The following is a 12882-nucleotide window of genomic DNA, read 5'->3' as shown; positions in this document are numbered from 1 at the left end:
CTGATAGCTCGCTGCCCTCCATCGCATCGCTTGTACGTTTCTTGCCGCGTTTAGGTGCCGGTCGTGCCACCTCAGATAGCTCACTGTCCTCCATTGTAGTGTCGTCGATGTACAACCTCTGAGACTTGGGTCATATCCATGGCGTCGCTTGTGCGCGATTTAAGTCCATGACTTCGTTGAAACGACCAGTGATATCTGAAATGAGAAAAATGTCGCAAGCAATACGATTGCCCAAGAATACAGTGGAAGGATAGCGGAAGGATGATAGAAGAATGGCGAAAGAATGGTGAATGAATGCCGAAAGAATGTTGGAGAAATATTAAGAAGAAACCCCAAGGAGCCATCATGGCTGCGTATTCATATCAGCTATTTTGTATGACAAACAGCTGGAGTGTTTGAGAGAGCTCGTACATGATTCCAGATACTCCGCTCAATTGTCGAGAAGACCATGGCCCGAGTCATCGTTGTGTTGGTGTTGCACATGCGAGTCTGCTTAGTCTTAGTGGCGACGTTCGAAGGACTGAGATGATTCAGGTGCTGCATAGCATGACAGTCGGATATTCGCTGCGAAGAGGTGCACTAGCTCCCGAGGTCCCTTGCTCCCGCTGCCGCGACGACGGAGGAGGAGGAGGAGGAGGAGGAAGAAGAGGAGAAAGGAGAGCTTAAGGTTGCGGTAGTTGCGCAAGAGGAGGGTAGTACCTATTTAAGCTGATTGTCGCGCGGTTGGGGAACATAGGCTTGTGTTCCGCTTGACCAACACACGAGATCCTATCTTGGGTATCCTCGGCCTCGTCAGGTGCAGGTGTGGAAGTAGATGACGGCGGCGGCCGTGACGATCGCAGGAAGGAGATTGGAGATTGGCGTTGTCAAGGGGATGACAGGGAGAAGGACCGGAAGGATGAGGTAAAGATGGCTGAAGGGATAGTCGAAAAGATGGTCGAAAGAATGCGAGTTCATGCTAGGGACCTTTTGTGTTGTATATTAGTCAAGTGCATAAGGGGTCTCGATGATATCGTGTTGGTAACTCACTGTGTTGCGATGATCCGCTTGTGATGGATACTTCGGTACAGATAAGGTGAGATGAAGAGGGCCGTGGAGAGATGTGACGACGACGAAGGTGATGACAATGTGAGAAGTAAGATCTTGCCCAGGTGGTGTATGGAGGGACGTAATGATCAAGTGACAATGTCTGAAGACCAGCGGGAGAAGCTTGACGGAATTGGTTATTATGTGGATGTAAACGGACAGAAGGTTATGGCTGGAGTACGTAAACAAACTTTGCTCTAGCATTACGTCCTTGCCAGTGGGGTAGGGGTCTTCGTCGAGAGTAAGTAGGAGGCATGCAGGATCTAGTAGTCGCGACGGGTGGTTTGAGGAGGGAGAAGAGCGGTAGTGACGAACAGATGAGGGAAAAAGGCGCAGCGTACGGCTGAGTAGAGGGAAGATGCTGTGATGTGATGAAAGAAGCCTGGGTATCTTGCGAGCTCGCCTGACTGCTATGATCAGGATTGGCTCTCATCTTTCTAGCAGGCAAGCACGCGGTGCAGGCACAACGTTATCCCACGACATTGTAACAACTAGCAACCGCATATATACATCACCTTCCCCCTCAGTGAAATCGACTAGCGCCATGGGTCTCATTCGTCCCGGTGGGTCGGATAGCCCAGACATTGTCGACCGGATAATCGAAAGGTTGATAGAGAGGCTATTCGAGAAAGTAATCGAAAAGACAGTTGAGTGGGTAGTCAAACGTGTCATTGAAAGAATGGTCGAGAGGATCGCCGAAACAGTGACTGACAAGATTGCTGAAAGGGTGATTCAAAGGACGGAGGAGAGAATGCAGCAGGAGTGCTGAGTAGAGATGTCGGCGGTGCTTTGAGGATGGTACTGCGGATATGTCTTTGCAGCATGAACACGCACGCGCAGCCAATGGCAGGTTACACTTAATATGAGAAATCATGCTCTCCATCGCGACTTGACGCGCTTTCACGTGACGATGAGATTTAGGAAACGATATGCAGTGGACGGGTGCATGTTTTTCATTCCACAAATCTCCTTTGTAGGTTCTCCAAAAACCCGCCTCTTTGCTGTTGTGGCTGCTGCTGCGGCTTCGGCACACTCCCACTACGAGCGTGCTTCTGCTGACCACGCTCCTTGTTCCTCTCCTTCTCCCTATCGAGCTCTCTCTGCTTATCTTCTGCCAGCTTGACTAGACCCTCCACGAACTTTGTCCTTGCCTTCTCCTCTGCTGTGCCTTTCCATACCTGCGCTAGGTCCCTCAAAGCTTGTATGCGCACCTCTGCCTTCTCCATGCCACCGTCCGGGTCGCCGGTGATGAGGTCGGCGATCTCGGTGCGCAGGGAGGCAGCGAATTCTTTGCCCTTCTGTTCGCGCGAGGCGCTGTCTGTGCCGGGCTCGGGCGCCGATACGCTGATAAGGGAGGCTCCTAGAGATACCTCAGAGGGTGGTATCGACCAGTGCATGGCTTCGCCAAAGACTTTGATAACGGTCTCGAGGCGCGAGCGGACTGTGGTGAGGGTGCGGAGGTCGGAGATGTACTCTGGGGTGGTTTCATCGGGCACCTCCAGTGCTGGCTGTGACGGTTGCTCATCTGACGCATCTGCCTGTGTCGCAGCAGCGCTCTTAGTATCGTCATCGGCCGACTCCGTCTTTATCGTTATGCCGCCTGGTAGGAACTTCTGAACATCGCCCTTCAACCCATCTGTCAAGGTCTCGGTGAGCCCAATGGCCTCTCCCCGCAGCACCTCCACCTCGTACGCCAAGCGCCCGCCACTCCGCAGTATGTCATCCGTCAATTGTGTCAGTATCGCCGATAACCGCGTCGTATGCGCATTGAGCTGTGAGAGGAGGTCTTGGGTCTGGGAGGAGAGGTCGGCTAACGAGGCGGCATTGCTCGATTTCGGCCTGGCAGCTAGCGAGAGCGAGGGGAGCGTGGCGTTGAGGTATTCGGCGGCATCGAAGCGCGACCCCAGAAACGGGGCAAGCGCAGGGTCGGAGACGTGGGCAGACTTGGGCGTCGTCTTTTGTTCCGACACAGCCATTTGGAGGGCGAGAGCAGGGCTGAGGAAGACTGGAGCGGCGGCGGCCGTTCCTGAATCAGTTAAGCCGAACGCTCGGGACCTTTAGGTGCGGGAGAGGGAAACTAGGTAATTGTGGGGGAGGGGCCGGCATCTTCCACGTCCTGGGTGCGCCGCGTACGTCTTTGTGTTTGCTATTAACTTTCTCTTTGTTCGAGATGGGATCTATGAGATCAGTGGTAATTGCTGAAATGGATGGCATAGCTATCATCCCTGCAGTTGCCCGCCTGCAAGATGCGGGCTGGAGCTTGGACTGAGCCACACTACTCCGTCCCTACCCACTCTTCCCAGGCAACAGGGCCCGTCCTCCACCACCACCACCATGGACTGACTGCGTTTCACGGATTCTAGTCTGCCAAGAGCCTGTGAGGTAGGGTCGCCAGTCGCTGTTCTTCCTCTCGCTCTTCTGTTTCGTCTCTTTCTCCTCGTCGTCCGTCGTTAGCTGTTCGTGGGCGCGATTACCTAGTTTCCAAGGTTAAGCCGTCCAGCGTTTGCTACCTCACGCCGAATACGGCAGCTCAACGTCATCCGTGGACCCTTATCTAGGCAGTTTCCGCCTAATTCACGATCTCCAGCCCTGGCGTGTTCAAAAGATTAGAATCGGCCTCTCCACAGGACTTGCACTACGCCGCAGCCCACTCGCTCAACCACCGATCTTAATCCGCGCCAGCTTTACACGTGCAAACAGCAACCTCCACTACAGTACGCAAGCACTTCGCGACACCAGCAGTACTACTCAACACGCGCACCAAAATGCCGCGGCGGCAATTCCAAGCCGACCTGCAAAAGGCAGCAGAAGGGCTATCAATTGCGGGCATCTCCAATGTGCGCCCTGGCGGTGATGATGGCGAATTCACCTTCATGTGCCTCGCAGACGGTCAGCAGCTTGAGATCTCAGCGCTTGTTCCAGGTAAGCTACTTCCGGTACATGCATAGCCCGCGACACTAGGGATGGCTACAGTTCGTGTCGCTATCTACAAAATTATCTTGAGTTACAAGCATGCATTGGCTTAGGACGTGTCTGCTTATCAAGGTTTACTATTGTGTATGCAGACACAGGCGCCGCGAATGCTAGTCGCCCTGATGGCTAGACCCCTACCGCCTGGAACTCCCAGCCTGTCTGCATTACCTCGACGAAACATAGCTAACAGACTGTACAGAAGTATCCGATTACCCTACTGGCCATACATGCATGATCTTCGGCGCCGATAACCTTTCTGCTGGCGTCGCTACTGCCCTTGACACCATCGCTGACGCTACCTACGCAAAGACCGTTTCCCAGATTCTAGAGCTCGTCTCTACCCGACTGGAGTCCACCGACCGGGATGGGGACCAGCAGATGCTCGACTCTCAGGAGTTTGAAGACTTCGACGATGAAGAGGATGAAGAAGAGGAGTACTTTCCCGGTGACGACGACATGATGCCGAAGCCGCGACTTGCCACCGACGGTGGTGCTATGTCGGGTGGAGGTTACACAGAAGCTACATCTGCTTTCCGACAGCGTGTCCGACATGACCTCTTGATTGCCAAGAGCGAAGGGTTCAAGGTTGGACATCTCGGGGGTTTGATGGATGGTCTAGGATGCTATGTTTCCCTGTCCATTCGCATTTCGAAACTCGGTATCTCAGAAGAGGCTATGCAAGCCTGGCAGGTCGAGCCATCGGAATACCTTGTCGCGGTCTTTCATTACCCGTCAGGCTACAAGAGCATGGACGACCTGAGGTCCTACGACGCCCACCAAGCTCGACGGAACTTTGGGATCCGCATCGGTGTCTGTAGGACGTACAAGCCAACCATGCAAGAGGCTATATCTGCCTTCACAGTCTTGAGCAAAGAGGAGGAGAAGCGACGGGAAGCATCACAACAAGGCGATTCTCAAAACGTCTCTTCAGAGTTACCCAAGGGATTCCGAAATTCGTTCATCTCAAGGCCTTTGAACGAGCTATTGGAACAGCGCTTTCACATGCTCCTAAAGTACCGCTACGGGGGTATGCCATGGCATGGTGCTGAATCATTCTACAACGATCAAGTGCTTCATGCATCGCACTCGGATCACGATGCCTCGCACGACAGGTACTACGACGACGAGCGTGCCGGCAATACATGGCCGAAGATTGTAACCGATGATCACATCACATCTTCACATGGTCAAGAGCACTCTCTACCTCTTGTGGGGATGCAATTCGTGCTACGGCATTTCGTCCGTTGTACCGAGTTCTGCCTGATCTGTTTCAGTAGAATGCCTGATGACCTACAAGCTATCAAGCCCTATGTTTGTGACAATCCGCTGTGTTTGTACCAGTACATGTCGCTAGGCTTTGGTCCGAGTATCGAGCATGAGATTGTCTCACAACCCAAAGTCGTCGACCTCCTAATCAGCTTCTGCTACGCTAGTGCGCGTGCCAGCAGGCTGAGGGACTTTCCAACCGGTCTCAGTTTGGCAGTTCCGCCACCGATAACGAATGAGAAGGATTACATACCTATCAGTACCCACTATCGTTATGTCACCCAAGACCCCGCACAACAGCCTCCGCAAGCCGACAGTACACCTCCAGTAGCTGCGTTGAGTGTGCGATACAACGCGGCCAATCTTGAGATGCTGTTTGAAAACGCGAGGGAAGCTTGTCCTGTATCAAAGGGCCAATGGATCGTTATGCGGACAGATGATGAGCCGACCAAAGCTCTGCATTGCCGCGTAATCGATGCATCTCTGTATCCATCAGTCAAGGTTTCAAATCCTGTCATCCCGTCCATCGAGGGACCGACGGATGCATACGGCATGGCACAGCCAGCTCCATCAAAACCGAAGGTGTCAGCCCCGCGGCCAGTCCCAGAAAACGAGTTCAAGTCCGCAAGCTTCTACATCTACAACACCAACTTCGACGATTTGGCCGACATCGAGAAGCCGCGAGTCATTGCATCACTTCTCGATCTCCTACCGCCTGTCCAAGAAATGAGAATGTACCTTTTGCGGAAATCGCAGTCCTCTCTGAGTGCTTGGGTTGACCGTCTTTCGCCTGCCGTCCTTGGAATACTGCGTTGGGTCATCGCTTCGAATCGAGCCTGCATCCTGCAGGTCGATAACGAAGAGGATGCTTCAAACAGCCGCAAATCGGAGGAGCGTCTTTATGGCATGGCGGGCTGGGCGCAGTTCCGGTTCGCAATGGGTGCTCCTGATAAGGAGCGAATGTTCATCCAGGCAGTACGAGACACTACTAACCGCCTCAGCCTCAAATTCCCAACTTTGTTCGCGTGGCATGGCAGCCCTATCCACAACTGGCACACCATCATCCGAGAGGGTCTTCACTTCAAGGAGACCGCTCACGGACGCGCTTTCGGAAATGGCGTTTATCACGCTCCTGATGTCAATACCAGCTTGGGCTATTCGTCGATGTCCTACGGCGCGGCTTGGTCAATGAGCGAGCTGAAGGTTCAACAGACCTTGGCTCTAAACGAGATTGTCAACGCTCCGCAGGAATATGTGAGCCAGACTCCGCATCTGGTCGTCGCTCAGCTTGATTGGATCCAGACCCGCTACCTCTTTATAAAGACACGCGCCGATAACGTAACAGCCATAGATCCGGGTAGCAAGCCACTTCTTTGCGTTGATCAGGATCCGATCCGCACGCCTCGTGGCGTGACAGGCGACCTCGTTATACCGATCCACGCTATTGCTGCTTCTCGGCGTCCCAAGGCGAAGTCTACTGGAGTGAGTTGTGCCCCACATGCTACTGCGCACTTGCTGACAGACACACAGGGTCACAAGCGGCAGAAGGCTTCTGGGAAGACACAGTACGATCCCATCGAGATTGACGATGATGACGACGCCGCCAGTGTCGCAACCCTTGAAGAAGATCGCATCATCTTTGACGGTGAAGATGAGCACAAGTCTTTCCAAGAGACGGACCCTCTTCCCACGCCAAACTCAATCAGCGACAAGGGTAAGTCGAAGGTCGCGGCCTCGATCGCGTCGTTTTCGTCCAAGATCTTTGGCAAGTCATCATCCAGTGAGCCTCTGACCGACTACGAGCCTGGGAAGCTTGACTACGATAAGCTTCCTAAACTTCAGGAGCCTGCATGGGCGACAACTGCTGCTACCAGGCGCCTTATGAAGGACTTCAAGGACCTCGTCAAAATCCAGAACAAGGAACCTATGCATGAGCTAGGTTGGCACATTGACGAGGAGAAGACTGAGAACATCTACCAGTGGATCGTAGAATTGCACTCATTCGACCCCACTCTGCCACTTGCAAAAGACATGAAGTCAAAGAAGGTCAAGAGCGTCGTACTGGAGCTACGATTTGGCAAGGACTATCCCATGAGCCCACCATTCGTCCGTGTCATCCGACCTCGCTTCCTACCCTTCACCATGGGTGGGGGAGGTCACGTCACCGGTGGTGGTGCTATGTGCATGGAGCTTCTCACCAACGATGGCTGGAGCGCTGTTTCTTCCATCGAGTCTATTCTCCTCCAAGTACGCATGGCCATCTCCAGTCTGGATCCCAAACCTGCTCGTCTACAACAAGGCCCTCCTGGAGACTACGGTGTGATGGAGGCGGTCGACGCGTACATACGTGCGTGCCAGGTACATGGATGGACTGTTCCCGCTGGCTTCAAGGAGACGGCTTATGGTGGTGCGGAGAACGCGTCTGCCATGTACTAGGAGATGGGGCTGAGCGCATCTCTCCGTTGATCAATCCATGCTAGGGAGAATGGAACACCGACCCATAGCGGGTAACGGACAAAAGCAACCCAGAAGTCTACATCGCGCCAAGGACCCACCAACGTTCGTTTTTGTTGCCAATGCAGACTGCAGGAGTTTGGGCTTATTCCTTTCAATGGGGTTTGATTGTCGGGCAATACATGTGGAGTTCACGCGACACGGTGCGATACACGATGCTATGTGATCGCAATGAATTGAGACTGGTTTCATGTTCTTTAGAGGAGTTTCGGTGCATAGCATGGATCACGGAGAACGGCATACGATACCTTATGGGTTTTCCTTTTCGCGGGTTCTACGCATAGTGGAAAAGTAGCAATCGAACACTTCATCACGGTTTCTTACAGGATGTGATGTGATGTGATGTCGTGAAACGATCGGAAGGATGTATCTTCCAGGCTCGTCCTTGCCACGCATTTGGAATTATCCACTGAAGTTCATGTCAGCATAAACATCAGCTCAGACCTAACAAGCCCATCCAGATTAAATCGTAGCGTCCAGTAGTATAGTTCAGAACATGAAGATTTTGTGATGTTGGGTATCATTAACGTAAAAAAGGATATGGGAGACGACAAGTCTCTGCGACACTACATAGACTCGATCCAACTCCCCACAAGCCAAACACTCGCACAACCCACCAAAGCCGCAGCTCCGTACGCCTGCTTCGTCCACCCTTGCTCTCCATCTACCTTCCAAGCACCCTCTGTACGCGCTCTGTGCGGTACCTCTTCCGCACTCACGTTCCCCACACTCTGATCATGACTCTTCGCCAGCTTAACCGCGCTCCCCGGTTCACGTACCCACCCCGTCTCATTCCGCCCCTCAACCTCCACATTCTGCACATTCCCAAAAAAGTCCATAACCCTCCTCTCCCTCGCCGCCCTTTCTCCTCCCTCAAAAAGATCATACCGTATACCCGGATGACTATGTATCTTCTCCTCGTCATAGCTATCAAACAAATCGCCCATGGTAAGTTTGGACGTCGGGTCTTTGACCTGGTTTTCCAAAAACTCGAGGTTGTAGTATGTGTAGCGGTCGATGACGGCGACGCCGACGTCGTTGTCGGCGTGGTGGGAGTAGGAGGATTGGTCGATTTCTGAGGAGCCGGTGGCGAGGATGTTGGGGGTGTAGAATTTGGAGTACATGGTGTTGGCTTGGCAGGTGTCTATCATGAAGAGGATTTCGTGGTAGCTGGGGTGAGGGAGTTAGTGGGGTGGCTTTTAGAGGGAGAGGGCTGTGGTGGTGGTGATGCTGGAGGGGATGGACGTACCGTTTCTTCTCCCACATCTGGCCGAATGCATCGGCGAGGTCGAAAGCACTGATTTCCTCTGCGTCTTGGAACTTGAGGAATTCGTTTCCGCCATGCCCGGTCATGTACACGAGGATGTTACTCCGTTCGTCCGTCATCAACCTCTTGCTTCGCGGCATGTCCTCGCCCACTCTGTCTGTCATCAACCGGATGAAGTTCTCGACTGTGACTTCATAGCCCCGGTAGTCCACCTCGATGTTGTCGCCGTACAGATCTAGCGCTCGGTCGGCGTTGTTGTAGACGGTTCCGGGGAAGGCGTTGCGCGGGTTGCACGCCATGTCGTCGGGCAGCATGAGGATGATTTGCGAATCGGGGATCCCGAGACGCTTGACGGTGCGGTAGAGCGAGAGAACATTGGCGAGGTGGCGGTAGTTGAACCAGAAGCGTGATGTCGAGACGAGGACGGCCCAGTTGGATGTGTGTTCGCTGGCGACGAAGGGAGCTGCCAGTAAAGGCAGGAGGGCGGCGGAGAACTTCATCGCGAAGATTGTATCGATTGTAGATCGGCGGGCAGTTCAGAGGGTTCTTGACGTCGTATTGCGGACCCGCGACGCGCCCCTGTCTAGCAGTTCGCGATGCACGTTGGAGCGTTGGCGCAATCTGACAAATCGGAGATAAGCGTTCACTCCGCCAATAACAGCCGGCTGTCACGTGTGGATCCGCGCACGCTAGCAGATCGCCTTGCATCATCGCGTGCACATGCCCAAGCACGCCATTCCCTGTCAAGACTCCGTTATCTTCCTATCAGGGCCTTCTGACCTCTTTCTTTTCTTCCCGAATGCGCCTTCCTCATCTTCACGCTGGCTGAGTCGATTCAGCTTCAGGATATCTCGAGGATGGCTCCAGACCGGGGGTCCGCATCGCTGGAAAACGAAAGAGCTGGGCATGGTGAAGAGGTGGATGGTCATGCGCTCGGCCGCAGTACGACGGGTGCCCGCAGGTACCTGGCTGAGCAGGCAGATCAGCCGCAAAACTTCACGCTGAGGGGTGTTTTGGTGGGCTTGGCGATTGGTGTTGTGATATGTTTTTCCAACATGTACTTTGGGCTGCAGACGGGTTGGGTTTCTGGCATGGCAATGCCTTCTGCTCTGATCGGATTCGCCTACTTCAAGGTCGTTGCCAGGACGCTCAAGTTGCCGTTCACGCCGGTGGAGAATGTGCTCGTTCAGTCAGTCGCTGGATCGGTCGGCACCATGCCTCTTGGATGCGGATTTGTTGGCGTGATTCCTGCGCTGAACTATCTGTTGACGCCTGAAGAGAACGGGCCGCTGGACATCAGCTTGTGGAAACTGATAGTGTGGTCTGTTGGCATCTGCTTCTTTGGAGTAGTGTTTGCAGTGCCTCTGCGGAAAGAGATGATCATCAGAGAGAAGCTGAAGTTCCCTAGTGGTACTGCGACTGCTCTTCTAATCAGAGTGCTACACGGGGATGAGAAATCGAAGACGATGATGGCCCGTGAAGGAGTCCAGGACGGGGACGATCGGTCCGGCGATGGAGAGACACAGGGCCTGTTGCAAGGTTCAAGCGCGCAGCGAGAAGAGCACGACCTCAGGCCATCCATGGACGACAGCATGAAGGACCCAGACCAAGAGCTCGGAGAAGACGGAGACTGGAGATCGAAGATTAGGCTATTGCTGATCTCGTTCGGAGGATCCGCGCTATATACTGTCGTATCGTACTTCCTCCCGCAGCTTCACGACATACCCGTCTTTGGCCTTTCTTTGGCGCAGAACTGGCTCTGGACTCTTAACCCTTCACCTGCGTATGTTGGACAAGGTATCATCATGGGTCCTGCTACTACACTACACATGCTACTCGGTGCAATCATAGGCTGGGGTATCCTCTCGCCTCTCGCAAAGCACAAAGAGTGGGCACCAGGGCCGGTATCAGACTGGACCAACGGCTCCAAAGGCTGGATCGTCTGGATTTCTCTCGCCATCATGTTAGCAGACTCCCTAGTTAGTCTGGGATGGCTTCTTCTACGCCCCGTCGTCACGATTGCCAAAGCCTACTACCCCACCGTGAAAGAAAACTTCCAGTCGCATACCTGGAAAGAGATCTTTACGCTCAACATCACGTCTAAGCCGCAATATACTCAGCTCAGCGATGGTACGTCCGTCAATCCATTGGAAGCGATCAAGCAGCACCTGGCTGAAGGCAACGAGCCTGACGCGCCGCCGGAGCACCTCGTCTCGAACCGCACCACCATCATCGGCCTTATCGCGTCACTGGTCCTTTGCGTTATCGCGGTCCACGTGTCGTTCCCCAACCTCATCCCCTTCCGCCTTACGTTGTTATCGCTGGTACTGGCGCTCCTACTGTCCGTCATGGGCGTACGCGCACTTGGCGAAACAGATCTCAACCCCGTCTCTGGTATCTCGAAGCTCACACAACTCGTCTTCGCGCTCGTCACTCCGACTACGGGCCCTGGCGCCAAGAACGCCGTCATTATCAATCTCGTCGCGGGCGCCATCTCTGAGTCCGCGGCGCTACAAGCAGGCGATCTATTGCAGGATCTCAAGTGCGGCCATCTTCTCGGCGCTGCGCCAAATGCGCAATTCTGGGGTCAGATGATTGGGTCTGCGGTTGGCGCCGTGTTGTCTGCTGTCGTATACAAGCTCTACACTAACGTATACACCATTCCTGGTGGCCTATTCGAGGTGCCTACGGGATACGTATGGGTCTTCACTGCGCGGTTAGTGACAGGGAAGGGCTTACCACCCATGGTCAAGGAATGGGCTAGTGGTGCGGCTATCATCTTCGCCGTGGGTACGATGGTCAGAGTGTGGGGTAACAACAGAAAGCAGAGGGGTCTTAGTGGGTGGTGGATTGACTTCGTACCTGGTGGTATTGCTGTTGCTGTCGGTATGCTTGTCGCCCCTCTACTTCTCATATCCCATAAACTAACTCATCGCGTAGGCATGTACAACACGCCTTCTTTCACGTTGGCGCGTACAATTGGCGGTCTGCTTAGTCTCTGGTGGCGGCGCTGGAAAGGTCGAAGCGAGACGCCAATCATTGTGCTTGCGAGTGGGTTGATTCTCGGCGAAGGACTGTTCAGTATCGTGAACTTGTTGCTGGCGAGTCTCAAGGTACCTCATTTGTAAGGCGCGTCTCAACCATATCAAATTAGCTGGTGCATGATGTAGCCTGGTGTCTCTTAACAGATTCTGCACAGGGAAGTGAGTATGTCCCATTATCATGTCCTCTTCAACGCTATGTGTTTCGTGAGTCTCCATTGCTGGGGGTCGCGCATGATGAAGCCTAGTGTCCTTCGACACATTCTGCATGGGCAAGTGAGTATGCTACATCACCATGTCATTTTCAATGTCCCTTATTTCCTAATCCTCCGCTGCTGGGGGTCACACTGACAACCTCCTCGCTCTGTTGCCTACTCACCTCCACCGGCTGGGACTTAGATGAGATACTCCCCGCTCTATCGACATCTCTTGTCCGTCAATCCATAATGTACGGACAGCCTCCTGGTTGAGGTCCGTGTTCGCCGGTGCGTCGTACTTTCGTGGTCGCACTCACATCCCACAACACTGCGTTTGCTCTCACTTCGACCCATATCTCCCCACAACAAACTCACCCGGGACTTGCGATATGTCTATATATTATATTATATTTAGCAATATTCCATCACAACACGACTCCGAATGGCCTAATAATCCCTGGATGTGTACCTTGGGTTGACCTTGGTAATACCGTCGATAACAGCCATTTCGGTGAGTGAGTTCGATCCTCATAGTCTA

At 53.6% G+C, this 12882-nt stretch overlaps 4 protein-coding genes across 4 annotated transcripts; 2 read left to right on the top strand and 2 right to left on the bottom strand.

Annotated features, from left to right (window-relative positions):
- Nucleotides 1-2039: 2039 nt before the first annotated feature.
- On the bottom strand, nucleotides 2040-3062 carry J4E88_003753 (uncharacterized protein; the record flags this gene model as incomplete). Its single annotated transcript, XM_049397401.1, has 1 exon — nucleotides 2040-3062. One exon carries the CDS (start codon nucleotides 3060-3062, stop codon nucleotides 2040-2042), a length of 1023 nt encoding a protein of 340 aa, XP_049256789.1.
- A 789-nt stretch (nucleotides 3063-3851) lies between these two features.
- On the top strand, nucleotides 3852-7761 carry J4E88_003752 (uncharacterized protein; the record flags this gene model as incomplete). The annotated part of the gene is made up of 3 exons (XM_049397400.1): nucleotides 3852-4008; nucleotides 4259-6807; nucleotides 6856-7761. The coding sequence occupies 3 exons, from the start codon at nucleotides 3852-3854 to the stop codon at nucleotides 7759-7761; spliced, it is 3612 nt and encodes a 1203-aa protein (XP_049256788.1).
- A 644-nt stretch (nucleotides 7762-8405) lies between these two features.
- Nucleotides 8406-9606, bottom strand: GPI8 (glycosylphosphatidylinositol anchor biosynthesis; the record flags this gene model as incomplete). The annotated part of the gene is made up of 2 exons (XM_049397399.1): nucleotides 8406-9009; nucleotides 9089-9606. 2 exons carry the CDS (start codon nucleotides 9604-9606, stop codon nucleotides 8406-8408), a joined length of 1122 nt encoding a protein of 373 aa, XP_049256787.1.
- Nucleotides 9607-9963: 357 nt separating this feature from the next.
- Nucleotides 9964-12234, top strand: J4E88_003750 (uncharacterized protein; the record flags this gene model as incomplete). The annotated part of the gene is made up of 2 exons (XM_049397398.1): nucleotides 9964-11992; nucleotides 12047-12234. The coding sequence occupies 2 exons, from the start codon at nucleotides 9964-9966 to the stop codon at nucleotides 12232-12234; spliced, it is 2217 nt and encodes a 738-aa protein (XP_049256786.1).
- Nucleotides 12235-12882: the final 648 nt, after the last annotated feature.

The sequence above is a fragment of the Alternaria novae-zelandiae genome, assembly GCF_023758075.1.
Source record: "Alternaria novae-zelandiae strain BMP 2774 chromosome Unknown scaffold_6, whole genome shotgun sequence".
NCBI classification, from domain to species: domain Eukaryota; kingdom Fungi; phylum Ascomycota; class Dothideomycetes; order Pleosporales; family Pleosporaceae; genus Alternaria; species Alternaria novae-zelandiae.
The sequence above is the reverse complement of the archived record's forward strand: the minus strand, read 5'-3'. Positions and strand labels throughout refer to the sequence as shown.